The sequence below is a fragment of the Aspergillus melleus genome (genome assembly GCF_016097325.1).
Source record: "Aspergillus melleus strain CBS 546.65 chromosome Unknown contig1, whole genome shotgun sequence".
In the NCBI taxonomy this organism is placed as follows: Eukaryota; Fungi; Ascomycota; class Eurotiomycetes; order Eurotiales; family Aspergillaceae; genus Aspergillus; species Aspergillus melleus.
In genome coordinates, this window is record NW_025763370.1 from 3,958,003 (window position 1) to 3,985,177 (window position 27,175).

A 27,175-nucleotide genomic window follows, 5' to 3' on the forward strand; every position below is an offset into this window, starting at 1 on the left:
GTCAGGGTGAGAATTTCCAAGGGCTTGCAGCGAGGGATGCAAGTTTTTGTTTAGGCGGTCGGTGAGGTCTAGCCATGGACGCATATTTATATATCTGTACCGGTCCGTGACCCAGCACAGTACTCCGTAGATCTTGTACTCTGGCGATGCACCACGTGGGGGCGATTCAGATCTTCTACTCAGTATTGCTTTACTCCACACAAGATAACCCATTGGAAATGCTCTACTAATCATTAATACTTACATCATATCTATTGAACAGTACATGCGATTAATAGACCAGAGATATAGAACATAAAACAACAAAGAGACAGTGCGCGTGTGTACATAAGGTGGAAAGTGGGAAACGGGAGTTACTTCGCAGTAGAGAAGGTAAATCTAAACACAATTGTCCCTACCAAGCGAATAGAGACATTACATATGACAAGAAGATATACTTTCCAAGTCATATGGACAACATACTAAGATACACAGAAGAAAGCATCAATGCGGACAGAGGCATGAAAATGGAAATATGTTTATTGTGTAATTGCCTCGTCATGTTTGCACCCGCGGGCTGTGGCCAGGCAAAGTAACGGACCTCACAACAGGATCGTAGAAGTTGTTCAGTAGAAGACAAAGGTGGCATCGCCGGACTTGACCTCGACCTAAAGAAGGGATTAGTACCGATCGGAGAGTTAACGTTGCAGGGATAGAGGAAGGTGCTTACAGTGCAGCCAGAGTCGTTGGAGCCGGTGTCGGAAGTGAAGGTACCATCCTCGTACTTGCACGAGCCACCAAGGTCATCACCCTTGATCTTAATGTTGAAGTCAAGCTTCTCGTCGGTGGTGGGGGAGTTCTGGAAGATCGAGAGCCATTTGCCGTTGTTCTCGCCAACACCGAGGTTGATGGGGGCCCAGTTGCCGACGGGCTCGCTGCCGTCACCCCACTGGCAACCCTTCTTGGTCGACACACCCTTGGGGTTCACGTAGTACTGAGCGGAGGTGACCTTCTGCTGCCACTTGAAGTAGTTGCTGTCAGGGCAAGTGAGGGGCTGGAGATCGTTGTTTCCAAGGGTGAGGGGAATGGTCTCGGCCTCGGTACCTGAAACACATCGCCGTTAGACAGATTCTCACATGGGAAAGGAAAAATGATTAGGCAGTATTGCGATTCACTCACCAGGGTAGTCAGTACGGCAGATAGCAACCTCCTCGCCCAAGTTGTTCTGGGCGTGAACACCGCCAACACCCTCAATGCAGAGCTTGCTGGACAGGTCCTTGTTGGTGAGGTAGAGCTTGCCGTTCTTGCACTGAAGACCACCAACGGATTGGCCAGTGGAACCCTGGGTGCTGGGCCACTGGGACTTCTGGTAACCGGGAGGGCAGGCATACGAGCACATAGCGCCGTTGTGGCACTTGTCGCCGGTCACAGCAGTGACGATGTCGCTGATGACTTCGTCGGCGAAGGTGACGTACTGGATACCGGACCATCCGCCAAGATCCAGGTAGTCGAGAGCAATAGCTCCATACTCGGAGGGGAAAGTACCGCAGTCGATTTCACCGTCGGGGAAATCGCGGCCCATGCCAGTGCCGCTCGAGGAGCCGCTGGAGCCGCTGGAGCTGGAAGAGCTGCTGGAAGGTGTAGAGCTGGCAGCCGCGCTGGTGGTCGCGGGGGCGACGGAGGCAGAGGTCTCAGCAAACTCGGCGGCGGCGTCGACGGAAAGCGTAGCAGAAGGAGCCGACGTAGAAGAAGCAGCAGTGCTCTCCTGGCAAGGGTCCACGACAGGCGTAGGCTCGCCGGGCTTGTATTCGAGAGAGCCGTCCTTGATGCCCTGGCAGACGTCGCTGGCCGAGATGGAGTTGCCGTCGAGAACGTACTTGATGACGGTGTCGGCATCACGCTTGTGGTGGTGACGGTGCTGGTGGTGGTGCTGAGCAGCCACGAAGGAGCCCGCCGCGGCCAGAGTAAAGGCAATCGAGTACTTCATCTTGTTTATTCCCTGTCGAGCTTTCCTAGGATTCAAATCTGTATACGATTGGAAAAATTGTTGGTCAGCGTCTTTGTCCCAGGCGTACTTGTCAACACACGCAGCCTCCGTCCACATGCCCGAGTTGTTCGGCGACGTATATCAGGCGCCCGTCTAGGTATGCCTAATAATGTCGACTCGCATGCTTGCGACAAGCATGGTAGCGAACTCGAGACCTCCGAGGGGAGCCCTCGACCACGCCATGAGCGCCATTGGAACAGACGGCGACGAGATGGTCGCAGCGGTGGGGGAGAGGATCAGTCAACATACATGAACGGTACGGCAAGCCAGTCGCACGCTTGTCAAAGTATTTCTGTACAAGAACGGAATTCGCAGAAATGCAGTGACCACTGGACAATGTCTGGCGGAGGCGCAAAAGAATGCCTAGAATTTAAAGAAAGTGGCAAGGAACGAGAAGATAAGAAGAGGTTCCCGAAAAGAGCGTGCGAGAGAGAAGCAAAGTCCCCTCTGGTCGGACAGGAAGTCTCGCGAGAAGAACAGTAGGGTGAGAGAGATAAAAAGGATGAAACGCTCTGGGGATGAGAAAATGTGGAGGGACGCGAGCAGAAGAGGGAGATGAAGAAGAGGGAATTAGACTCTGTCGGTCAAGTCATCCAGGGGTACAAGAGGGACGAGATGTGCAGTGCAGACCCTTCCAGGGGGTAGAGACCAACCAAAGAGAGACAAGAAAGTATGTGTGGCGCTGGAGAGCGATGGGCGGAGAGAGGCTAACCGTCGTTCAAAGCAAAAAGAATAATAATAATTATTATTATTATAATTATAATAATAAACTCAGGGGGTTCCACTCAAAGACATGATTTTATTTGTTTGATTATTTTGATTTTTCCGGCGAAGTCGACCAATTTTACCATACACGTATCGACCAGTACCGTCTGACTGGCCGCCAGACGCAGCCCAGCCCGAGTGGATTTTTGAGTCCAGTCCAAGGGGGGTAAGGTGGGAACAGGGCCAAGGCCCCAAGGAAGACCTGGACGGGGGGGAGGGAACAACCGCCTGAGAGATTCTTCCACAGTAGAAAGTCGAATTGCAGCCCCGAGTGGGGTGGGGAGGGGGGACACGTCGTGTCCACGATACCTAGTTGATACCTAAGAGGCTAAGTCCAGCTAGTCTGGGCGCTGGTTGTCTTTGGGTTGGAGAATTAATTGTACGAAGTTACCTTGAGAAAATTTAATATGAAGTATGAACACTCTTGAGGTCTTGTCCACCGTTCGAGAGCGCTGGGCAGGCAGGAGCCACCGTTACTTAACTTACTTAACTTACTTTTTCCCCCTCGGCCACCCGCCCTTTCCATGTTTGGAGGTTTCCTGTTCCTGAATGGTGAGCTTGGCGTTTACCGAAATTGCCCTGGGCCGGGTCTGGCCAATCAGCATGGATGTCTTGGCACCGGGCTGTGGAGCCCAGACTTTCCCCTCCTGGCCAGGTACACCAATCATGGCCTCCCGGTCAACCGAACCATCGCCACAAGGTTCACTCCCAAGGAATGTCTCATGTCCGATCGTTATGTATGGCTGCATTAGGTCGTATTATTTTTTCGCTCTTATTTTTCTAAGCCCTCCCCCTCCGAAAGGTGGTACTACCTGCCTAACACTTGGAAGTCGGTAACATTACCAGGCAGCGTGTCTACCTCCCTGTTCTAAAGGGGTTGATACATGACATGCTTCACTAGGAAGACGTCTGCTCCTTCGATCCTCAGCGGCAGGTACCAACTAGGCAGCGCCTCCCGTGGTTCTTGAGCCGTTGTATAAATAGTCATCCATATGCGCGCGCTATTACAATCCTCCTAAGAAAAGTCCACTTTTTGGATCTGCGCATGATCCAGATACTTCCCGCGAAATAGGGGTATTCTGGCTCAAGTTTGGCAGCTTGCTCAGTGCTCGAATTATTGGCGTCCGACTAAACAATTCATCCCCGCGGAGCTTTCTTTCTGTTTTTCGCTCTCTTGCTTGTGACGAGTGACGACCCGTCATACCCAACCAAGTTGCCCGGACCTGACATCCAATGATCCATGCTATCCCGGATTGTGTGGTTGGATTTGATTCGATGCTGGCTTACAATCCAGTCACTTTGCATTTAATTCGATGTGAATGCTGCGTTGTCAACCCCTCGTCGAGACCTGTCGATTCTATGACGACAATTCATCGTCTTAGCGCTGCAGAAAAAGTCGAGGCTATCGACCTTTTGATAGATGTTGAAACGTTGACAGCGAGCACAACGACCCTGATCCACTAACAAAGAATTATCATTAATCAATAGCCAACTGCTCCGTACGGAGTACACAAAAGGCAATTGTTCTCCGCCCTGTAACAACCTTGCAGCTTCCTTTTCGACATCTCCTCTAGCGTGTTACAGAGTCCCCTCCATGCTCTGCTGGCTCCCTGTTTTTCTCTCTTTCTCCTTCCCTTTTTTTCCAGTTGTCACTTATCAGTCTGTCTATATTCTCTCTAGTGCAGACGGAATACTCCGTAGCAATAGTCGACTAAAGACGCCCGCCCCGTAATGGGCTGGTTCCGGATAGCTCTAAGAGCAAGAAGGAGCTAGATGTATGCTAGCCTGCACGCGCTTTCTCTAAAAGGGGGCCAAATGCTCTCCCTAGTACATGACTCCATGCACTAATGATCCAACCTCTTGCACGGGGCAGACCGCAAAATGCAAATGCTGTTGTATGCACAAGTGTGGAGTCCACTTGCGACCTTACTGATGAGGAGTTTTTCAGGGCAGCAGCTTCGCGATCTTGGTCGAGACCCTTCTAGCCAATGGTAATGAGTTTCGACACGCTTGTGTTATATCTCAATTCCAAAAGAGGCCCCAAGGGGCTATTTTCAAGATGAATTACGAGCTTATTCTTCCAGAATTTGGCGCTTTTGAGGACTCAGGTCAGATCTAGCATCTATGCATGCTTTTGAGTCAGCATTTGGCCAACATCTCCCAATCAGTGGGTCTGGGGAACTTTACCAAACATACGGAGTAGTTATTATAGAGTACGGAGTATATAAATCATAAACCTTGTATATACTCGGCGGGTTGGCAGATAGGGTTAACGAGCACGCGTTGTGCATCGCGCATCGTTGCCCAAGTGCCTATACCTCCTTGCTGATGTTTCTGAACATCACAATTAAACCCGAATCCCGGATTTGCAGGACTACTACTCAGAATCCCGAGGTCAGACCAACTCGCCTCTGAATTTCTTGTTGCGGTCAGTAAATCCAAGACCATCGCAATCTCCCATGAGAACATTGGCCTGCACCGTGGCGGATCTGCGTTGGTTGTCTGGTCGTCGGATCACTGACGATCTAGTTGAGTTGGGTGATTAGGGCTTCCCTCTGTAGGAGCCGCTTTAACCCGTCCTCAGCAAGATCCAATTCACTCCCAGTGTTGAACGTAGGGCTGTAATGTGTAAACTGTACATTGTAAAGAGCACAGAACTCAGAAAGCGACGTGAAACAACCTGACAGTTGTGGCCCGTGAGATCCATCATCGGTTGCGCGGTCTGACTTGACTAGTTTTTCTTAGCCCAGACAAGCACCATAGTGTAGAATCCTCCCAACCATCTATCTCACTGGGGGCCATGTTCTGAGTTCTAATTATTCTTTCTTTCTTGTCTTTTTATCAAATAGTTCTTGGGGTCCAGGGGCCTAAATCCAGTCAGTTGCTTGTTCTGAGCTTCGCTTCTCGTGGAGGTTTTTTCTTGGCTCTCTTCTCTGACTTTCTAACTTTCTGCGATGGAGATGATCGCGAAGCGAGATAGGGGCCGCGTGGTTTGGCTCTTCGATGCGGGTATCTGTTTTCCTGTCGCTGTACACCGTGTGTCACTGCTGATGAGGATCTCGAGTAACAGGGTTCATGTCTGTCATAATTAGGGGCGAAGAAGACGAGAAAGGCTGGGGTACGGTTATACGATCGGAATCCTTGATCTATACGAGGTTTACTCCCCAGCGGTGTTCGACCTGCTAGTTCCCTCTATACAACATATTATCGGAAAGAACTGAGTCTCAATACGTTCAATCCATGAATAATCGCTAACATTGTGAATACAGAGCACACCATGGGTATACTGTGCGCATTCAACGCAGCAGACAGGGATAACATCATAATCCCATTCACAGGGCTGAAAACACGCAATTAACTAGCTTGACCAAGATGACAAACCGGAAGATCAAACGAGCTATATCAGATGAATAATTCATCAACAGCTTGTCCCGACCAGTCGTTCCGGTTCAACCACGTCTGAGAACCCGCCTCCTCGCGCTGGGTAGAGCAGCCGAAACCCAAGAAAAACGTGCACGACGGTTCCGCGGGTTGTCAACAGGTTTGAAATCCGAGTGTTCCGTAGAATTGGATTACTGGGTAGGTAATACTGATAGGTAAGGTATGCGACCGCGGTACGGGAAATTGGATTTGATCTTGTGCTCTGATGAAAACGAGACATGTTGTAAACTCAAGTTCGCAACTATTGGCAAGGGAGTAGGCGCTAACTACTCGGTAGAATACACTGTATGCCGTAATTGAACTCTCTTCAGGGTTGTAAGAGCGAATTACGTGGCTATGATCTTATCATGCCGGGATCAAGTTCGACTAACATCCACCCAGAAGATCTTGATCCAGGAGGGCAACCTTAATGCGAATCTCGGAATCCACGGCGCAAACTCATCGGCTCATCAATTCACCAACGGCGCTGGACTTGCGTGTTATCTTCTCTCTTAGCTGATGGAGTACGTAGTGTACTCCAACTTCTCTAGGCTCTAGTACTCCGTAGTTACAGTAACCCGTGGGGCAAGCCGAGCGTGTTTTCTTTCCCGTTAGTTCGTTAGTTCAGGGGGAACTTTCTCCGGAGTTCTTTCTACGTTAGACGTTTTCTTCTTCACGCTATTGATCAATGGTCTCGAGGCTCGTTAATTAGCCAGTCAGCTGATATTATGGAAATTATATCGCATGGTCAGCGCTTGATTGGGGGGAGGGGGGTTGGATTCGTGGTGCTGGTGTTTGGTGGTAGCCTGTGGTGGGTACTATGGAGAAAGACAAAGAACTCCATGGCCAAACTCCGCCCGTACGCCATAGTCATGGATGATGGAGCACAGCCAGGCTGGAGATGGAGATAATTTCCTCGGGTATTTTGCATCGCATCGCACACGCCGGGGTTGTTTTCCTTTCATTCCATTTTTATCGTGTGGTTGTGCCAACTGCGCCCTGCCATTCGACCAGGTACATCAGGTACAAGCGAGATTTAATCTCCCGATTGACGTGTCTTTCAGGAACAGGAACCGAACGTTGCACCAGTCAGCAGAAAGACGATACTTCGTGTTCCCAAACTTCCACTCGATCTAGCTGTCCAGCTAGGCACCTGCGTTCGTATCTGCACAGCGGGACAGGGCCATGAATCACTCCGCCTCGTGTCGGCAGGTCAGTCACCCCTGCTGAGTTACGAGGATCGGAAATTAGGCATTTTATTTTGTGATGTCGACGATTAGATACCTTGTAGAATGTCGCAGGGCGGTGTTGTTGTCGGGTTCCTGGCATGTGTTGGTCCTGCCCTGAGGCTGCCTGATCTTGGGGTTGTTTGTCGAGGAAATTTAGTTAGTCGGATTGATGCATTTGTCTTGTAGGGATGTAGGTCTTTGTGGATGGTCGAAATCAGTCGAAGAAACGGAGCACGGAGTTTCAGTCAGATTCGGCGGCCGCCTCTCGGGCGCTACTACGGAGTAATACTGCTACTGGAGTTGATGGCTTGATTTCACCAGGGACTGGTTGTCGACTTATTTCGAGGCAAAGCTGATGTTTCTGAATGAAGTAACTGAAGCATAGGTAAATTTTATAGTTTAAGGGTCTGGATTGATCTTCTGTCTTTGAATAGAAAGAGCACCCATGATCGTTTCGGATTTGTTTAGCTTTCATTTACTTCCGAGGCACCAGAAATATATAGAGCGGATTATAGTTGTTTATTCCACAAGAATTACAACACAACTAAGCGAACACAGGACGATGAAACTAGAATAGGATATGTCCGACTCCAGACTAACATCCTCAATTTACTCAAAAGCGAGTATCAACCTCATGTGCCTCGAGAAGTTGCAGTTAAACACCTACACAATGTTAGCAAACCGAGCGGGCTGATGGCTGATACCAGACATCTACCTGCGACATTCCACCGGGCATTAATTACCAGGAATGCTTCCTTAATGCTATTCATCACTTCCGATGACCTCGCAGTATCTTGCGCCGATCGTGTATGGGCGACACAAACCCGATATGCGAAAAAGAGACCCCACGGTGACATGCCCTCCGGATCGCGGCCCGCGAAGCATTGGCGCTCCACGAGATTGGCACTTGTTCAATGACGACTCTTACACGTTGAGCACGATCCGTGCTTGGTGTGGTGGCTCCATCAGGTGGCAGCCACATCGTATGCAAAGCAACGAAAGCGCTGGATTTCACTCAATAAGGCTTACAATAATTATGGGCCCAATGCACGCACCTATACACAAAAGCAATCTGATCATGGTCTGGGCTGCCTAGATCAAGTGCCGCAGCTAGCATTAGCTGCAAGGTCCGATCTAATTGCATCCAGGCACCGTCGTCTGTCGTCGTCGCGCTTGACACGTGGTGGAGGACTTGACCGAGCAATGCAAACTTACTCATGTGTCCTGCCAATGGGGATGATAGAGTAAAGAGATCACCGGATTGGACAACCTACGGGGAACAGTTAGCACTCGAGCCATTTACTCAATCGAGAAGCTACACCTTGGTCCCATGCGTTGTAATCTGCCGGTAAAAGATCATCTAATTGCGATCCGCCGTCGCGAAGGGCCTGCCGGGGCAGCCTATACTCACGAAACTAGATCACAGTTCAGTATGATTTTCAAAGGGGAGATCGAATTAGGTCAGAGCAGAACAGACCGGTCCAAAATGACTATCGCCCACCACACTCTCCTTCGCTCCTCCGCCTCCACCAACGTGAGGACCTTTTTAGTGTACACCGTCCGGCTGACGCTGATTCCGAGGGCGTATGCATAACGAGCACATGCCCCGATAGTCAAGTAGGCGGCCGAATAGATTCCCATGACCGAGTTCATACAATGATATAAGAACCCCGGCCTGCAGCACTTGCATCGATAAGTCGCTGGAGCCTTCGACCTCGAGATGAAAGTGTTTCACGGTGTAGTATAAGGCACTCCGGGGACTGCGCGACCCAATGGGCAGAATCGTAGTGATGAGCTTGAGCGATAGCAGCAACAGAGCGACATTGGCCTGTGACGAGAAGGTGGGCTGCAGATGAAGCTTGTAGAATTGTTTCTTGGAAATGAAGGGCATCCACCGGTGGATGTGCTCGAAGAACCTGGCGGCGATGTCACGAATCTCGTCCATATCGCCCAAGAGACGCAGAATATGCGTTGGCACCGGCGGTGCAGTTCGCTCGATCTCTACCTGCCCATGTCGCAGATGGCCGGGGTCCAGAAATACTAATGTTGGAAAGTCGATGGATTGGGTATCTGGCCGATTATGCTGCCCCGGAGAGCTGAACCACTCCGGATCAGATGCAGCAGCCGATACAGAACTGCTACCAAAACCTAGCCGGACGTACTCGCATACGATGTTCTTCCTGAATTGGATTTCCACGAAGTTGAGTGTTATGCTGCGACTGTGGGATGTCGAATCGAATCCACTTACTTTGCGCATAATGAACAAGTCGGAAGGGCCTTATTGCATTTCCGCTTCCGAATCTTACACGATCTACAAACATGAGGTGCCTGATCGCTTGAATCAATACTGGAGACTGGCATAATGATGGACGATGGACCAACGATGAAAGGCGCGGGGCGGCGGCTTACATGGCGGCCGCAGAACTGACGCTGACATACTATATTGCGGCCGCTGTCGAGGCCGCCTATTGTTCATTATTGCAGCATCGCACGGTATGCTGATAGGAAAAGAATATTAAGAAGTGGTCATGGCACCACCTTGCCCTGGCAGTATCATCACTAGCTCTCGCTGGGATTTGACCTTCTATCGCAATGACAGTGCCACCGAGTCCCTATGCCGAAGCGCATGTTGATCCCCAAGGCGTTGGGGATGCACGACCAACCGCACTCCAGATCATCCGGGATGAGAACTTGGAAGACAAGCTAGTTGGCAAGGCCATTGTCGTCACCGGTGCGACGTCGGGCATCGGTCTCGAGACTGCCCGCGCTTTGTCTGCCACCGGAGCGACTCTGTTCTTACCGGCTCGCGATCTAGGAAAGGCCCGGAAGACTCTCTCGACTATCCTGGAATCAGGCCGTGTCTCTCTCATTGAGATGGACATCAACTCGTTTGCGAGCATCCGGATGGCGGCGTCGGAGATCCTGTCTGCTTCACAGAATCAGGTCAACATCCTCATCAACAACGCCGGGGTGATGGGCATCCAGGAACGCCAGCTGACTGAGGATGGCCATGAGACGCACTTCGCGACCAACTACCTGGGTTCTTTCCTCCTGTTCCAGCTGCTGAAGCCGGCCTTGCTGGCCAGCGCCTCGCTCGACTTGAACTCTCGAGTGGTTAATGTGTCGTCGTCCGCGCACCGCTTCTGCACTCTTATGAACAGTGACGATTACGATTTCCAAAAAAGCGACTACAGCCATGAACTGGCATATGCCAACTCCAAGTTGGCCGCCGTCTACATGACCAACGAGATCGATCGTCGCTACGGTTCTAAAGGCATCCATGCCACCAGTATCCACCCTGGGGCCATTAACACGGACATCTCCCGAGACATAGGTCCTGGATTCGTGGCAGCGATCATGAGCAATCCGGTGGTTCTTAAGATCCTGAAGTCTCCAGAGCAGGGAGCAGCGACGACGGTTCTGGCCGCGGTTGGAAAAGAGTGGGAGAGCAAGGGAGGGAAATATCTGGAGGATTGCCAGGAGGCAGAACGAGGAAAGGATGACGGTCAGGCATTTGGGTTTGGATATGTATGCCAGACGTACGATCCCAAGGACGAGGAGCGCCTGTGGAGAGACTCGCTGAAGCTGGTGGGCGTGAGCGACCATCTTTGAGCCTTCGATATCCTATACACGGCTATTTTGGAGTATAGGTTATTCGTCGGTACAACTCTCCTGGTGTAGATATGCAATATAGTCATACAGAGCAATGGAGGTATGCAAACGAACGTTATAGGATGTAGAATTGGGAGTATCGCATATTATGCCGCGGCATGTAGAACTGAAGAACCAGTCCATACAAAACGCAGAAGAAAGACCGGATGACTCAGCGACCCACTCGGACCGCCAAGATCGGACAAAAATTGCCCACCGCCTTCCTGTCGATTTTTTTGATTTCCATTTCGATTATCACAGAATCGAGACCGTCGAAATCTGCAGCAATCAGACATTCTAGCAAAAATGCCGTCTTCTACAGCGGTCACGACCAAGGTGACCTCGGGGTCTCCTTACCAGCTTGACAACACCCAGGTATGCGATCAAGAACAGACTGTTTTCTACCGGGACAAAAAAAAGAAAAAAAAAAAGTCGGCAGGCATCAAATGCTAATCATGAATTCTACAGGTCACCCGCGCTTCTTCTGCGCTGCTGAAACACATCAAGTCTACGCAAGAGGAGAAGGAAAAGTCGGCGACCAAGAAGACTCTTATCGGCGACAACGATGGCGACTCGGACGAAGAAGACAGCCCCATGCACAACGAAGCCATTTGGCTCGTGCTCACCACGAAGAAGCACGTTGTTGACAAGAACCGCCTGAAGCCCGGCAAGATCAGCATCCCTCACTCCCTCAACGCCTCGTCCTCCCTCAGTGTCTGCCTCATCACCGCCGACCCGCAGCGCGCGGTCAAGAACATCGTCGCCGACTCGTCCTTCCCTGAACACCTCTCCTCCCGCATCGACAAGGTCATCGGCTTCTCGAAACTGAAGGCCAAATACCAGAGCTTTGAGAGCCGGCGACAATTGCTGTCGGAGCACGATGTCTTCTTGGCGGATGACCGTATCATCATGCGCCTGGTCAAGACCCTGGGTAAAATCTTCTACAAGTCCAGCAAGCGACCCATTCCCATTCGCATTGCCGAGATCGAGAAGGTGGACGGCAAGAAGGTGAAGAAGGATCCCAAGCAGAAGTCGAAGGATGAGGACAGCGCTTTTGCCTCTCCCGCCATCGTCGCCAAGGAGATCGAGAGGGCCCTCAGCTGTGCTGCTGTGCACCTTGCCCCCGCTACCACCGCCGCCATCCGTGTGGGTAACTCCAAGTTCACTTCCCAGCAGCTGGCCGAGAACGTCGAGGCCGTTGTCAAGGGATTGACCGAAAAGTTCATCACCAAGGGTTGGAGGAATATCAAGGCTCTTCATGTGAAGGGCGCGAACACGATGGCCATGCCGATCTGGCTGGCTAGCGAGCTGTGGGTTGACGAAGCCGATGTGGTTGAGCAGGCACCCGAGGACGAGGCCAAGGCCATCGAAGGGAAGAACAAGAAGCGCAAGCAGAGTGGGGAGGACGAGAAGCTGATTGAAGCCCCCAAGAAGAACAAGAAGTCCAAGACTACCGAGGATGACGACGACGATGCGGCCGCCAGGAAGGCGAAGCTTCAGAAGCAGAAGGCCAAGGCTCTCGAGGATGGCAAGGAGCCCGCAGCCGGAGCCGGAAAGAAGAAGAGAAAGTCGACTTCATAATCAAAGATTCCTTACGGTGTTTAATGGATTGTATTTATGGATTGCAACTATTTCTGGGTTCTTATATACAGCGGCGTACCAGATGTCACGTGTGTCGATTTTGTACTTTAGACACAATACCCTTTCAAGGAAAAAAAAGTTTTCGTTGCTATAGTTTTGGATGACTTTGTAGTCATTTTACGTGTAGTCCACTGGTTTTCGTCAAATGAGACCTGTTTAATCCGTGAAATTGAGATGCGTAGAAGGTCAATATCATAAAATAGTCGGGGTCAAGCAAAGAAGTAACGTGAGCACCGCATGTGGATTAACCGAAGACTCCGAGGATCGGCGGGTACTTGGCGTGCCGACGATAGCCACCTCCCGCCCGCGGCAACCCTCAGGACGAGGCAGTATACCCTTTCCACTCCTTGTTGGCTGTCCGATAGTCCGTTGAGCAGGTTCTCATTCACTTCTCTTTCCTCCCTCCAGACATAATCATCATGATCCCAATCGCTAGACACTCTGCTCTGCAGGCAGTCCGCTCGAACCTCCGCCCGCGGGCGTTCAACCAGCCCGCAGCCTCTGCGCTCGCCCGCCTCCTCTCAACCCTGGCCGTGCTCGAACAGCGAGACGGCAAGCTTCAAGCCTCGTCACTGTCGGCAATCGCGGCCGCTCAGAAGCTTGGTGGCCCCGTTACCGCATTCGTGGCTGGAAACAACGTTAAGGGAACCTCTGCTGCCGAGGCGGCCAAGATTAAGGGCTTGGACAAGGTCCTGGCTGTGGATAACGAGGCCTACGAGAAGGTACGGATGAGGCTGTCGAAATGGATTTTATCCCAGGGATTATTGTGCTGACCAGACTTCTTGCACTGCAGGGTCTTCCTGAGAACTACGCTCCCCTCCTCGTGGAGAATATTAAGAAAGGCGAATACACCCACATCATCGGCGGCCACTCCGCTTTTGGAAAGAGTCTTCTTCCCCGCGTGGCTGCTCTGCTCGACGTGCAGCAGATCTCCGATATCACCGGCATCGAGAGCGAGGACAGTACGTACTATGCGGGACGACCGAGCCCAACCCGATCTCGTGGAAGATGAGTCACCGCAATTGCTAACACAGGCCAGCTTTCGTCCGTCCCATCTACGCCGGAAACGCTATCCTGACCGTCCAGTCGACCGACCCCACCAAGGTTATCACCGTGCGAGGCACCGCATTCCAGGGTGTCGAGACGGAGGGCGGCTCCGCCGGGATCGTCGAGGGTGCTGACCCCAAGGCCCCCGCCCAGACCGAGTGGGTGTCCGAGGAGCTTGCGAAGTCCGAGCGCCCTGACCTGGCTACTGCCTCCCGGGTCGTGTCCGGTGGTCGTGGACTGAAGTCGAAGGAGGAGTTCGACCGGGTGATCGTGCCTTTGGCTGACTCGCTGGGTGCCGCCATTGGTGCCTCCCGGGCGGCCGTCGACAGCGGATTCGCCGATAACAGTCTCCAGGTCGGCCAGACCGGAAAGAACGTTGCCCCTCAACTATATCTCTGCGCTGGTATCTCGGGTGCCATTCAGCATCTGGCTGGTATGAAGGACAGCAAGGTCATTGCGGCTATTAACAAGGACCCCGATGCTCCTATCTTCCAGGTTGCTGATGTTGGTCTCGTCGGTGACCTTTTCGATAAGGTGCCTGAGCTGACTGAGAAGCTGAAGAGCCAGTAGTGCTTTTATTTTGTCTATGTTTCTTGTATCATGATGTTTGCTTATCTCCTTGCGAGCTTTTAGGTTTAGATGAATTATACAGTATACCACACCTTGCCAACTGAGGAAAACTGCTTCGGAGTCATACCTTATTCCTTTCTGATCGTCGTAATGATTGTATTCTGGCTTTAGAAAACTAGCTGGTGTGAAGGCTCTACAGATTAGCTTTTCACAACAATAATTATCAACGTTGTTCCCCGTCCCCTTCCAGCCAAGGGAAACCCACTTAGAAGTATTCCTGAGAACCTCGGTTTGATCTCTGAAGGCTTGCTACAGTATGTACATTATAGTCTTGTTCGACATCAGATAAGATAACCTGTCCAAGCTCCTCTAGATCCCGCATTAGTCCACTTGAGCATAAAGCCTTCTTGACTGACCAAGGGAGCTGAATCATAATATCACCGCCTACGTTTCCAAGAAACGAGATCTAGGGGCGAGTCTTCGCCTATGAAAGCGAGGGGCATGCCGGATCTCAACAATAGTTCAGTTAAGCCGTTAAATAAGTTTTGTGTCTCTGTATCACGGATACTTTCTGAAGTAGCAGTAAGTGCTAAGGTGTAATTGGGACAAATGTTGAAATTTTTCTTCAAGAACTTTAACAGGATAACCATCAGACCTGTTCCTCAACGAAAACTGCCTAGAATAACCTGATAGAGACTTACACCTAGCCTATAAGCGTCAGGTCCTGTATAGATCCATTCTTTGCCTGCGGAACCGTTCCGTGGGATACTTCCCAAATAGGAATAGCCTCCCACTTCAGTGCAGAATATAATGCCTTATCCATAAGGCCTGCATATATCCCATTCCGGACTAGCGCGTACCTTCCCCACGCGTCGAACGCGTCGCATCGCCAAATCGGGCGAGCAGATAACCCAAGATGAGGATCATTCAACTGACTGACTCCACTTGATAATACCATCATTGCAATGAATCCGACCCCATTCATCCATCTAGAGACATGACCATCTGAACGCCTTTTATGACGACATCTCCTGCTTCAGTTCCCCCTTCCTTTGATCCCGCTATACACCTGCACTCGGAGGGCCCGCCAGACGATATCGAGCCGCCGTCAGAATCCTTCTCTGACGACTTTGAAGCCCTGCATTTTCAGCGTTTGGAGAAGACGCGCAATAGGGTTGTGATTCAGCATCGTGCGTGGAACTTGTCGGATTGTTTTCGGAGTGACGAGGATATCAGACCTTGTATGTGTACTTGATGTGGACTATGAGATGTGAATTGACGGTTGATGATGGGTAGATACACCGACGAAATCGAGCCGAAGAGCCCTGATACAGAGCGCCGGATCGCCTTTGCCGACAATCCCCTCTTCGCCACCCATTGCAAAAATGCCGTTCATCTCGTCCCCCGCCGCCTTCCCTTCCAGTGCCCCTTCGCCGGATTCGCAGAAGAGGAAGAACGATGAACAGTCGGCGGCGGCAGAGCCAAAGAGGCAAAAGATTATGGGAGGATTTATCGACGAGGATGAAGACGACGAAGATGCTATGGATGCGTTCGGAGATGCGCATTTCGCGAGCCAGTTCGCGATTGAAGAGACCAACGAACAAGCCATTCAACTTCCCAAGCCGATTGAAAGACCACAGACCGATACCAACACCATAGAAACACCGACAGTCGATCCGGTAAATGAGACACCTATGCCCAGAACCGCCGAAGTTGTTACATCACGACAAGTGCCTGGGCGAGTGCAGATAAAGACTTGCTCCGGCAAATCTCTCAACGTTGCGATGAAGAAGCCTAAAGCGCCGGTAACTTACGAAAGACTCATTGCGGGTCGCTCGACGACGGCCCCGGGGAGGGCGCAGAAAAGCTACTACGGAATCGATATTCATAAATTACTAGACGAAGCGGCACAAGAGCCCGAACGCCAAAAGACATCCCAGTTACCGTCAGCTTTACCAGTACACCCGTCAATTGAATCATCGTCAGCGAACCACAAAAGTAAAAAGAGCGCGGCTGCAATGTGGACCGAGAAGTACCGTGCTCGGAAATTCACAGACCTCATCGGAGACGAACGAACGCATCGATCCGTTCTACGCTGGCTCAAGGGCTGGGAGCCCATAGTTTTCCCGAACCTCGCAAAATCCAAATCCAAGAAGCAGGCCAATGGTTATGAAGAGAACGAACGAGCACATCGAAAGGTCTTGCTGCTATGTGGACCCCCGGGTCTTGGAAAGACCACCTTGGCGCATGTTTGTGCCAGACAGGCAGGCTACGAAGTTCTTGAAATCAATGCCAGCGATGAGAGAAGTAGAGATGTGGTGAAAGGTAGAATCAGGGATTCTCTTGGTACCGAGAACGTTAAGGGTATGAGTGTGGAAGTTGGTGAGCACAAGGTACGAAAGGTCGGGCGGCCGGTCTGCGTGGTCGTTGACGAAGTGGACGGCGTGGTCAGTGGATCTGGAGGAGGCGGTGGAGAGGGAGGCTTCATGAAGGCATTGATTGACCTTGTTCTTCTGGACCAAAAGAACGCGGCACGTTCTGAACAAAACTCTACTGGCAAGAAACGAAAGGGTGACAATTTTCGATTCCTCCGTCCACTAATCTTGGTTTGCAACGATGTCTACCACCCTAGCCTACGGCCACTGAGGGCATCCTCCATAGCCGAAATGATTCATGTCCGACAGGCACCGCTAGAGAATGTTGTTTCCCGGATGAAGAACATTTTTGTCAACGAAGGCATTCCTGCCGACAACGATGGGGTGAGACGGCTCTGTGAAGCATCCTGGGGCCTCGCTCGAAGAAAACAAGGCAACGTCAAAAACAGCGGGACGGCCGAGGGTGACATTCGCAGCGTCCTCGTGGCAGCAGAATGGGTCGCTCATAAGTTAAGATATGATAGAGAAGCCTCGCTTCGGCTAACAAAAAGCTGGCTGGAGCAGCGCGTGTTGAGCGAGGCTTCAGGGGGTGGCTCCTTTTTCAAAGGCTTGAATCGGGGAGGGGTACGCGACCTTGTCGACCGCGTTTTCACAGAAGGCGCAGGACTTGCAGATGCCCCCGTCGGCATAGATTCCTTCCGCGATGCTTTCAATGACAGCGACAAGGTGCCCGTGGGCGTTGCAGACCTGAAAAAACGCCATGCTATCAGCCGGTTGCGTGAGATGGTTGATGCTAGTGGAGACCAGGACCGCTGCGTTTCCGAATGCTTTGCGTCATATCCTCTGCAAGCCTACCAGGACGATACATTCCTTTCGAAGCCTAATGCGGCCTACGAATGGCTGAGTTTTCACGATACTGTTTCCTCCAAGGTCTTTTCATCTCAAGACTGGGAGCTCAGCCCATATCTCAGTCAGGCGGTTGTCGCATTCCACCATCTCTTTGCGTCTAACAAAGGCAAACGAAATGCCATTGGTGCTGATGAGGAGGAAGAAGAGGAGCATCCATTCTCCGGACCCCGAGCAGACTTTGCGGCTTTCGAAGCCCAGAAGCAGAAACGTGCCATTATCACAGGGTTCCAGTCTTCATTATCTGCCCCGCTGCACCGTCTTTTCCGGTCAACGGATTGTTTGGTGGGCGAGCTCATTCCGAACCTCATGCGAATGCTGTCGCCCGATGTGAAGCCCGTGGTGGTCCGCGGGAACGGAGAACAGAGGAGTGTAGCCAGCGTTCGGAAGGAAAGTGAGCGCACTTTGGTGCAGGCAGCAGTCCGCGCCATGACGGCACTCGGCGTGACTTTTGAGAAGGTGCGAGTCGAGAGTGAGGGTGGTGCACATGGGGGGTTCGCGTATCGGATGGAACCGTAAGTACCCGCCGCTTCATCTATTTTTGAGCAAATTTTATCACTCATAACTAACATTCAACCAAAACAGGCCGCTCGACTCATTGGTGAGCTTCTCCAAAACTAAAGGGCTTCTGCCAGGCACTAGCAGCTCAGGGCCCGTCCGGTATGCCGTCCGCCAAGTCCTGGATCAGGAATATCGCAAGGAGACGGTGCGAAAGCATTCGGAAGCACTCAGCTCGTCAAAGATTGGCAGCAAGGCAGCTGGCAAGTCTGCCGACGGCCAGGATGTTGATGAATCAAAGAAGAAGGGGATCAAGGATGCCGGGGTCAAGCGAGACTTTTTCGGAAGAATAATCAAGGAGCCCACGCCACCCGTTGAAACTTCGCAAGAACGTACCGTGCAAGACGAGACGTCCAAGGCAGGAAGAAAGGCTTGGGTGACATACCATGATGGGTTCTCGAATGCCGTGCGCAAACCGATATCCATGGGTGAACTGATGGCTGGTCTTTAAGTATATGAACTGTAATTAATTAATAAAGGAAGCCAGACAGAACAAAGAATTCGCTTGAATGTCATGTCTAGTCCCAACGCCATCTGCTCTGGACGTGTATGAGAGGCTGTACTGTATCTTTTAGCATCGCGTTGAAGCGTCTTGGCCCGAGTACACTCGATGAACTCTTCAGTTCAGGAAGCGCTAGAAACATGAAAAGTGAAGAAAATTGAGGCTGTTTATATTGAGAACCAAAAAGTTAGAGATGTAAGTACTTTTTGTAGTAATAACAAATAAGTCTCTCACTCCAAAGATCCCCGCTATCCACTTCAAATTTGGTACTTACAACATAGACCCCATATATTCAAACAGACTCTCTACAGCTGGTGGAACAGTGATGCTAATAGCCTTTTCCTGAACAGCCAAATCAAAGCTAGGCGGCGATACCAGCTTCGATCTTCTTACCCTTTACGCTGTTCCATTCCACGAACGTGCTACCTATGACAGACAACGCAGCCATGACGGTGCCGACAATGAACGTATTCTTCAATCCATTGCTGTACGCCCAAATGACCACCGAAAGGTACTTCTTGGGAACATGACCTGCTAGATCGGATGCGCCGCTGTCCAGAACCACGAAGGGGTCTAGGTCCGGAACCTTAGCGAGCAGCTCGTGGGTCAGTCGGCTTGTGAACGCGGTTTGGGCTACGCTGATGAAGACCGCACCGCCGATTGTCTGGGAGAAGGATAGGATGGCCGTCGCAGTGGGTACGTCGGCCATGCTGGAGACTGTTTGGACGGCCACGAAGGGTTGCTGCCATCCTAGGCCGATTCCCACGCCGACGAGGACCTGATAGCCGACCCAGGCGGCTGTGCTGGTGTTTGGATTGAACAGTGTCAGCAGGCCACCGCCTACAGAGGTTATTATGGTGCCTAGAATCATGAACGGCGCGTAGAGGCCGATGGCGGTGACGGCTATGCCTGAGAGGGTGGTTGCGACGATGTTGCCAACTAGCATAGGCAATGTGCGTTTTCCCGACTCGATGGCACTGACGCCCTGCACGGCTTGGAACCAGATGGGCACGTAGTAGACAAACGCAAAAAAGCCGGCCCCTAGGGCTAGCTGGTATACGGCGCAGGACCAGATGGTCCGGTTCCTGATTATGCGTGGCGGCACGGTGGCGTTGTCTTGGGCATGCCACTGAACGATGAAGAAGGCGATGAGGAGCATACCGCACACAACAAACAGGGCGATAACCCTGCCGCTATTCCACGGGTATAGGGCTCCTCCCCACTGAAGCGCCAGAAGGAGGCAGATAACGGCCGGCATGAAGAGTATGCTTCCCAGAGGATCGAACTGCTTGATCCGGTCAAACAGGGTGCGAGATACTGGGGCATCGGGCAGGCTAGGGTTCTTAAAGAAAAGCACCACGACAAGAAAGGTCACGGCACCGATGGGGAGATTGATATAGAAACACCACCGCCATGACTGTTCCCTGTGTTAGACATTTTGATCTATTGAGGAAGGATGAGATCGACATACGATTTTGTCCGTGAAGACACCACCAAGCGGAGGTCCGGCAATGGCTGCGACGCCATACGTGCCACCAGTGAGGGCACTAGACAAGGGTCCAACTTAGTATACGGTTGCCAGGAAAGGGGCGGCCTGGCTCACGTAAATAAAGGACGCCTCTCCAGTGATACACTATGGGCCAAGATGAGGAGTGCCCCGGACAACAGACCAGCATTGCCGCAGCCAGCAATGGCTCGTCCTAGGATGAGAGACACGGAATTCGGCGCTGCACCGCAAATAGCACTACCGACCTCGAACACAACGAGTGCGATCAAGAACACCCATTTGATGCCCATTGTGGAGTAAAACTTTCCGACAAGGAGCTGCGAAGATGCCGTTGTGAGAAGATACGCTTGCGTTGATGTCAGTGGTCCTCTCTCTGTCATAAGGCACGGCCAACCTACAGCTTCCATACCAGCCAACATCATCCAAACTATGGAATTCAAATGTGATTGCGGGGATAGCGGTAGCAATAATCGAGAGACTGACCAGATGATCCTCGTGAGCTCATACAACTACCCAGATATCGAAGCATTGCCCACTTACTCAAGGGAAATCAGAAAGATAGTCAAGCAGATCGCAATCATGAGGAGAGCCAGTTTCCACCCCTTAGGGTACTCCTTCGCAGACTGCTTGTCGGAGTGGGTGGTAGCGACTGATCCCATGCTGAATTAACTGCAAACGAAACAATATTGACGATGATGGGAACATAGTTTGAAACTGAGCGATCATGACTTTTAAGATGCGACGTCTCCTCGCTGTCTTGCTCTTGCTCTTCACGCGACGCGTCGACAGCACAGCAACAGGCATCAGAGGCTCAACAGGCAGCGAATGTCACACAAAGTACAAATGCGAGCCAAATTAGGAATGGCTGAATTGATAGTGATTGTTTAGTCAATTTCGTTTAGATCAAGGGGGTTCCTAGGTAGCGGCCTGATTGGCTCCGTCCCGTCGCTCTTTGTTGCTGGAGCGTTCTTTGTCCAATCTTCCCAGCGTTCTCCCTTGGCCTTCAAGTTGATCCACTTGTAGAGCCATCAGAACTAGGAACTTGATGCAGGTGCCAAAAATGAAAATGTCGATGGGTTGTGAGACTGAGACAGCAAGACATTCGAGATATCTGAGACGGCATCAGGCTGCCGCCTATTGCGTGAACCCTAGTAAGCATTTTTATTTGAAAAAGACCAGTGAGTCTGGTTAGTGAGACAACATATAGCGGTTTAACATGGGCCAAATCCCGAAAGGCTCGGCATGGATCTATCACTTGAGGAACAAACGCATATCGCATAGGTTGAGGATGGCCCGATGTTCACCGAAGAGGTAAATAGCCTGACTTCTGTTACTACTACGTATTTTCGAAGGCTTCGTGGTACGCCATAAAAAAGCGGCACTGCTCAAATGGTCCAATATGAGCGTAACTGTTGGAAGGACGCATCACAGCGACTCGAGAATGGGATGCTCGAGACCGAAGATGCCGAAGGCCGCACGTTTTGGCAGACGATGCATACATCTGGTTGAGCTTTGTTTTGGTGTCACTGTTATATATGGGCAGACCTCTGTCCTCGAAATTTTTTCTAATCCGAATATAGAGCTGTCTAGTACTAAAGGTGGCACGTATCATTAGTAATTGGTTGTCAGGAATCGGTTATAACACAAGACATATGTTGTCCTTAATGGTATTGAGATCTCTCACTGATCATTGATTATGCTGATATGGTCCCAATCACAATCACCAAACCAAATCCAAAATGTTCTAAAAGGAGGAAGATGGTAGGCAGTAGCAGTTGTGTATGGAGTATGGAGTGTGGAGACGACCTAGCGATTCCCACTAGGTAAGACACCCTGGAGGGGAATTACCATTCCTGCGAGCCATGACAGATGCCACATGACCCGCCTGCTGTCGACCACCCTCGGCGTGGTCGGTTTTCGTCGCATCATTTCAAGGTGATCTACACCACTACAGCGCGATTCCAGACGATTCAAATTATTATGAACTAGTCCTGAGCCTCTTCCGACCCTACAGGCCAAGTTGCATAGCAATAAATTGCGCTTTCAGGACGCAGGAATTTTCGAAAACTATCGGCACTTCTACATGATCGGCCAAGATAAACACGCGAACTATACGGTGTAGCGGTCGGCTGACCCGTACAATCAATGGTACTAAACAACTCTGCATACAATTTCTACTATACTGCAAGAATGCAAAGGACTCCTTAATTATGATTCATAATTTCGAAACATTCTGTCACAATTTTATATCTGATCAAAACAACAGCAGTCATTAATTAAGTAAGTACATAAAATCGAGCTTGCATGCTTCTATGTATACCGCCAAAACAATCCAGAGAAGAAGAAAACATTTAAGAGATATCACAAGCAAACCCAAACTCCGGTATCCGTAAGTCTCATTATCCAATTATTTTTAACACAGTCTGAGCCCCCCCCAAACATTCCAATTCGGAGTTCACCGTCGATCGCGATTCCGATCACCGGTTGGAGAGGTATGCGAGCACGGCCTCGTTGTGCAGAGCCCGTTCGGCGGCCCGCTCAGCAGGCTTGTATTTGGGCATGGACTTGGTGCATTCGTCGCTCTTCTTCAGCGAGAACCACTTCTTCTTCTTGGCTGCGTCGCCCTTGAGGGTTGTTGCGGTGGAGGAGACAGAGTAGGTGGAGGCGGTGTCGAAGGAGGTCTTGGAGGCGGCCATTGTAGTGGATATTTTCTTGGATTTCAGAGGATCGAATTTGGAGAGTGTTATTTTGGTTTTGGTGGAGAGTAGATGTTCAACAATGGTTGTTATGGTTGTAGTTATAGTAGTGATGGTAGTAGATGTGGATGTAGAAACAGATGTATTGATAGAGCGGATGCGGTCAAGACGATGGATTGCAGTGGAGAATCTCAGAAGATTTAATTGATTCTGATGCTAATTGTGAGGAATGCTCTGAATGATACAGAAAAAAGAAACTTCGATTTGGAGGAAATCCACGGTCTATATATACAGCCGGTTTGTCGACTACTTCCAGTAACTTCATTGTTGTCTACTCCGTACCGCATGGTTTTTACTCCGACGCCCTACGGAGTTGGTCTCAGGCAAGGGAAATTGATTCATAGTACGTCAGTCCACGCCCCACCACACCTCACCACAAGGCTTAGCATAGCCCAAGGCATCTAGACGCGTCGACCATGCTCCGTATACACGAGAGGCAGATGCAGACCTACCTCGTGTCTGGTCCACTGACTTGCCCGTTCGAGTAGTTGCTGCCGTCTGAAGGGCGCGCCCAGCACGAGCCCCATCCAAAGCGCGGGTGGACTTGACTCAGAAAGATGCCTAATTGGAGCCTGGACGAGTTAGAATTGGCTTTGTTATTAAGCCTCGAAGGCATCAACCCGATATACGAGTCCCGATGTCGCTGGTCGGACACCGTTTTGGGAGCCCGCGGGGCGGGTTCCATTGTCCGCTAGGCAGAGAGGTAGTACAGGTAGGGCTCGGAGTGCGTATGCGGTGCCAAGGTGGCTGGAATTAAGATTCAGGATGAAAGAAATGATCGCTCTTGGGAGTCATCATCCACGGTCTCAGTCCGAATACGCTGTCCAGATTGAGTATCGCGTTGATCGTATCGACTGGGGATGTGACTCAGGGCCAACAACAAGCCCCGCGGGATTGACTCCATTCGCGATCAGATACTGAGAATGACGCGGATCCCAATTTCTGCCTATCGGCGGAATTCAAGGTGTATGGAATATCCCCTGGGTTGCATGCTTGAATGTAAAAGTCGGTCTAGATCTACTGGTCTGATCAATTCATTAATAGAATTCTAGGTAGTTGTGCACATTTTTTACTCCGACATCCTTTAGAGCCACACCGAACTCCGAATACTACTCCGACAGCAAATTTTCAACTTTCCCTTGCACCAGACAGGCGAAGATCATTGGTACAATCTACTCCGTATAGTGATTTATTAATAGTGAAGAACATATGGCCTGTAATCCAAAGGGAGACAGCATCACAAGGGGCGCCAGGTGATCTCATAGTGCATGATCGCAGGCTCGGAGTACTTCAGGTCACGTCGGCTTTCCTGCCGTTTCGTGTTCTCGAACGCTCTCTCATCTTCCATCCTTCTGCGGCATCCCCAACAGCATCGCCAGGGTTTGGCCCAGGGAAAACAGAAACTATCTGATAGAAAGAATGATCGATGCCTCTCAAAAACCTAACCCGACCGAGGAAAACTGCAGAATTGGCCTTTCAGGCTCACCAGAGAACTAAAGGCCAGACCAACTTGAAAACACACAACGCACTGACCGACTGATCGAGGAGAAAACAGTGAACCAGCTTCTGATCATTTTGGACAAATAGAGTGCGAGTGCAGCAGAGCGATCGGCCGGGTCGCATCGCATCAGAGAACTCTAAAGGCCCGAAATCTTCAACCAACCGATCGAACTTTGTGGTGCTGCCTCCGAAGTTGCTCCGACTAGCAGTTAATGGCTTACGAGTGTACGAGTGTGATTCATCTACTCAATATAGCACCTGCTGGGATGCTGAGACGATTCTGAAACCTCCGACATATACACCGTGCTGCTTTTGAGCTGCTCTGAGTTCTTAGGGAGCTGTTTCGCAACTAGCTCCAGGGATAAGGAGCTGCTGCCTTGGCGCTAGACTGCGCCAGCCAGGATAGGGCAATCCTGGCACGCCCTGATTTCAAGAACATATGGCCAGAGTTTCATTTAATGTAATGGCTCGGGTCGATGATGGACAATTTTGGAGGGGATTGACAGCATTATGTAACAATTCCGATGGAAAAGAATTCCCTCGGACACGATGAAGGCATACCGCGCAACGAAAGGAGGGATCCAGGTGGAGGTTCCAAAGTCCAAACGCCGGATATAGCGTGATGGGTCCTCATCGAATGATTGATCGACATTTGATCAAATCTAGCCCTAATCCGTGTTGAACTCTGAATCCTCGAGGTGCTTGGGCCGCCGTAAGGACCGAGAGAGTCGACTTGCATGAGCCACTGATCCTGTTTAACACAGACACCCGGTCGTCCGGCAGGTCAAAAAAACCTCTTTGACAGCCGGATGTGGAAATTTGGGAAGACCGTTGGAGACGTTCCAACGCCCAAAAGTTCCCCACTATTGCCCAAATAATCGAATGATCGTAACGATCGGACTGACGAGGGGGGAATGACAGGTGCCAGCCGTTGCTTGCTGACCCCGGACCCTGTAGGTTTCAGGCTCATTCAAACCAGCCTCAAATTTGAGCTCACCGGCGATCCCCCTCAACCACCGTATAAGCAGAGTTATTCGTCCATTTGGCCCTGAAAATTCGCCACGAATAATGCTTTCATCGATCTTTTTTGGGGTGATCCATCACAAATTGAGTTCCACCGATCCACGGTCTGTGTTCAATTTAGATTGCACCTACCTGAGATTGGACCCAGTTGGGACCGCCGTTGATTTTACGTTAAGGAAATCATGCCATATATCTACAGGGATGGAGGGCCTCTGTCGGATCAGTTCTTTGCTCGGCCTAAGCGCTCAATTTCCTTCATGCTGACTCGTGCTTATTCTCAATCTACCATTCACATACCAGAATGCCCGGGGGAATCCGTCCGCCGCTCTCGGTCATTGAATCCTGGCCACCTGCAAATACCGTCAATCCCGAATCTCATGGACCGGCAGCCATCGTAGTGCCGGCCGTTCTCGGTGGCATTGCCTTCATCCTGATCTGTGTCCGACTATGGGCTCGCTGTGTAATTCAAAGATCAGGAGGATTGGATGATATCCTGATCGCATTGAGTCTTGTGAGTCGAAGCTTTTCCCATTCCAATTCATGCTGGGGCAATCACTAAGTGAGATTGAAAAGATCCCTACTATAGGACTGATCGTTACCATCCCCCTTGGTAAGATTGTAACCGCACGCATCCCATCGATCCAGAACCACCGCTTACCCGAGACCTTAGGAGCCTACAAATATGGTCAAAACTACCACGTGTGGGACAACCCGCTACCGATATTGATCAGCGAGCGCAAACTCGCAATCGCCAGCGAGATATTCTATGTATTATCCTCCAGTCTTATCAAGATATCGGTGCTGCTTTTCTACCGTCGCATGGGCGAGCGCACCGTTACCCCCCGCTTTATCATGATCATCTGGATCAGTATAGCATCCGTCATCGCTTACAGCGTCGCCTTTTTCGTCGTCATATTCGTCTCATGTCGCCCCTTCAAGGCCTTCTGGCTCCAAGTCGATCCTGTCTGGTCCCAGACCAATTCTTGGACCTGTTACGATGAAGCCGCCCACCTTTTCGCCGCCACGGGAATCAGTCTCGTTCAGGACATCATCGCAACCAGTCTACCGGCATGGCTTTGCTGGAAACTCCAACTCCCTCTACGCCAGAAGATCGCACTGAACGCCATCTTCGCGGCCGGCTACCTTGCGGCAGTCATCGCCGGCATCCGCATATACTTCGTCTGGAGGCTGTTTTACGCCACCTACGACGCCTCGTGGGAGGTCTGGTACTGCTGGCTCTTTGCCCTCCTCGAGGTGCTCATCGCGGCTATTTGCTCAAGTCTGCCCACCGTCAAGGTTTTCCTGCGGTGGTACGATATGCCGTCGAGTCTTGCCGGCGTGGTGCGCTCCCTCAAGAACTCGCATTCTCACGGCAGTCGAAACAAACACTCTGTCTCTTCTGCTCGGCCGGAGCACTGGCACTCCGGTGACGACACGGACAAATATCCTTTGACTGAATACGAAATATACAGCGGGTCGGATTTCAAGTCTTCTCCTGGGAGTTGGAGGGATCCGAAGTCGACGTCGCCTATGGAGTTATCGGTCGATTCTCAAACGGCGACTTCTCATGTTTAGATTAGAGGTTGGACCTGTATAAATAATTTTATAAACCTAGATTTGTTAACATAGTGCATTAGATTCGTGAAGAACGTCGTTGATTTTGCTTATATTGAAAGATATCCCGCGGAAGTTGTCCCGC

The 27,175-nt window shown here is 50.9% G+C and overlaps 9 protein-coding genes across 9 annotated transcripts; 5 read left to right on the forward strand and 4 right to left on the reverse strand.

The window, feature by feature from the left end:
- Positions 1 to 52: 52 nt before the first annotated feature.
- On the reverse strand, positions 53 to 2,700 carry sun1 (SUN family protein UTH1). The gene is made up of 4 exons (XM_046083048.1): positions 2,276 to 2,700; positions 1,159 to 2,004; positions 710 to 1,083; positions 53 to 647 (listed from the first exon to the last, which is right to left on the reverse strand). The coding sequence occupies exons 2-4, from the start codon at positions 1,964 to 1,966 to the stop codon at positions 606 to 608; spliced, it is 1,224 nt and encodes a 407-aa protein (XP_045939005.1). The 5' UTR covers positions 1,967 to 2,004; positions 2,276 to 2,700; the 3' UTR covers positions 53 to 605.
- A 5,975-nt stretch (positions 2,701 to 8,675) lies between these two features.
- Positions 8,676 to 9,697, reverse strand: LDX57_001407 (fungal specific transcription factor domain-containing protein; the record flags this gene model as incomplete). The annotated part of the gene is made up of 2 exons (XM_046083049.1): positions 8,676 to 8,855; positions 8,918 to 9,697. One exon carries the CDS (start codon positions 9,695 to 9,697, stop codon positions 8,987 to 8,989), a length of 711 nt encoding a protein of 236 aa, XP_045939006.1. The 3' UTR covers positions 8,676 to 8,855; positions 8,918 to 8,986.
- A 171-nt stretch (positions 9,698 to 9,868) lies between these two features.
- On the forward strand, positions 9,869 to 11,052 carry LDX57_001408 (putative short-chain dehydrogenase/reductase; the record flags this gene model as incomplete). The annotated part of the gene is made up of 1 exon (XM_046083050.1): positions 9,869 to 11,052. The coding sequence occupies exon 1, from the start codon at positions 10,033 to 10,035 to the stop codon at positions 11,050 to 11,052; it is 1,020 nt and encodes a 339-aa protein (XP_045939007.1). The 5' UTR covers positions 9,869 to 10,032.
- Positions 11,053 to 11,346: 294 nt separating this feature from the next.
- Positions 11,347 to 12,896, forward strand: CIC1 (uncharacterized protein). Its single transcript, XM_046083051.1, has 2 exons — positions 11,347 to 11,466; positions 11,560 to 12,896. The coding sequence occupies exons 1-2, from the start codon at positions 11,398 to 11,400 to the stop codon at positions 12,670 to 12,672; spliced, it is 1,182 nt and encodes a 393-aa protein (XP_045939008.1). The 5' UTR covers positions 11,347 to 11,397; the 3' UTR covers positions 12,673 to 12,896.
- A 128-nt stretch (positions 12,897 to 13,024) lies between these two features.
- Positions 13,025 to 14,520, forward strand: ETF1 (electron transfer flavoprotein subunit alpha/FixB family protein). The gene is made up of 3 exons (XM_046083052.1): positions 13,025 to 13,454; positions 13,526 to 13,694; positions 13,772 to 14,520. The coding sequence occupies exons 1-3, from the start codon at positions 13,152 to 13,154 to the stop codon at positions 14,347 to 14,349; spliced, it is 1,050 nt and encodes a 349-aa protein (XP_045939009.1). The 5' UTR covers positions 13,025 to 13,151; the 3' UTR covers positions 14,350 to 14,520.
- Positions 14,521 to 15,734: 1,214 nt separating this feature from the next.
- Positions 15,735 to 18,639, forward strand: ctf18 (putative sister chromatid cohesion factor (Chl12); the record flags this gene model as incomplete). Its single annotated transcript, XM_046083053.1, has 2 exons — positions 15,735 to 18,145; positions 18,216 to 18,639. 2 exons carry the CDS (start codon positions 15,735 to 15,737, stop codon positions 18,637 to 18,639), a joined length of 2,835 nt encoding a protein of 944 aa, XP_045939010.1.
- A 412-nt stretch (positions 18,640 to 19,051) lies between these two features.
- LDX57_001412 (MDR family MFS transporter) lies at positions 19,052 to 20,856 on the reverse strand (the record flags this gene model as incomplete). Its single annotated transcript, XM_046083054.1, has 5 exons — positions 19,052 to 20,107; positions 20,162 to 20,237; positions 20,294 to 20,543; positions 20,596 to 20,675; positions 20,738 to 20,856. The coding sequence occupies 5 exons, from the start codon at positions 20,854 to 20,856 to the stop codon at positions 19,052 to 19,054; spliced, it is 1,581 nt and encodes a 526-aa protein (XP_045939011.1).
- Positions 20,857 to 22,625: 1,769 nt separating this feature from the next.
- Positions 22,626 to 23,185, reverse strand: LDX57_001413 (uncharacterized protein). Its single transcript, XM_046083055.1, has one exon. It carries the CDS (start codon positions 22,891 to 22,893, stop codon positions 22,675 to 22,677), a length of 219 nt encoding a protein of 72 aa, XP_045939012.1. The 5' UTR covers positions 22,894 to 23,185; the 3' UTR covers positions 22,626 to 22,674.
- A 1,692-nt stretch (positions 23,186 to 24,877) lies between these two features.
- Positions 24,878 to 27,168, forward strand: LDX57_001414 (uncharacterized protein). Its single transcript, XM_046083056.1, has 2 exons — positions 24,878 to 26,086; positions 26,147 to 27,168. The coding sequence occupies exons 1-2, from the start codon at positions 26,017 to 26,019 to the stop codon at positions 27,049 to 27,051; spliced, it is 975 nt and encodes a 324-aa protein (XP_045939013.1). The 5' UTR covers positions 24,878 to 26,016; the 3' UTR covers positions 27,052 to 27,168.
- Positions 27,169 to 27,175: the final 7 nt, after the last annotated feature.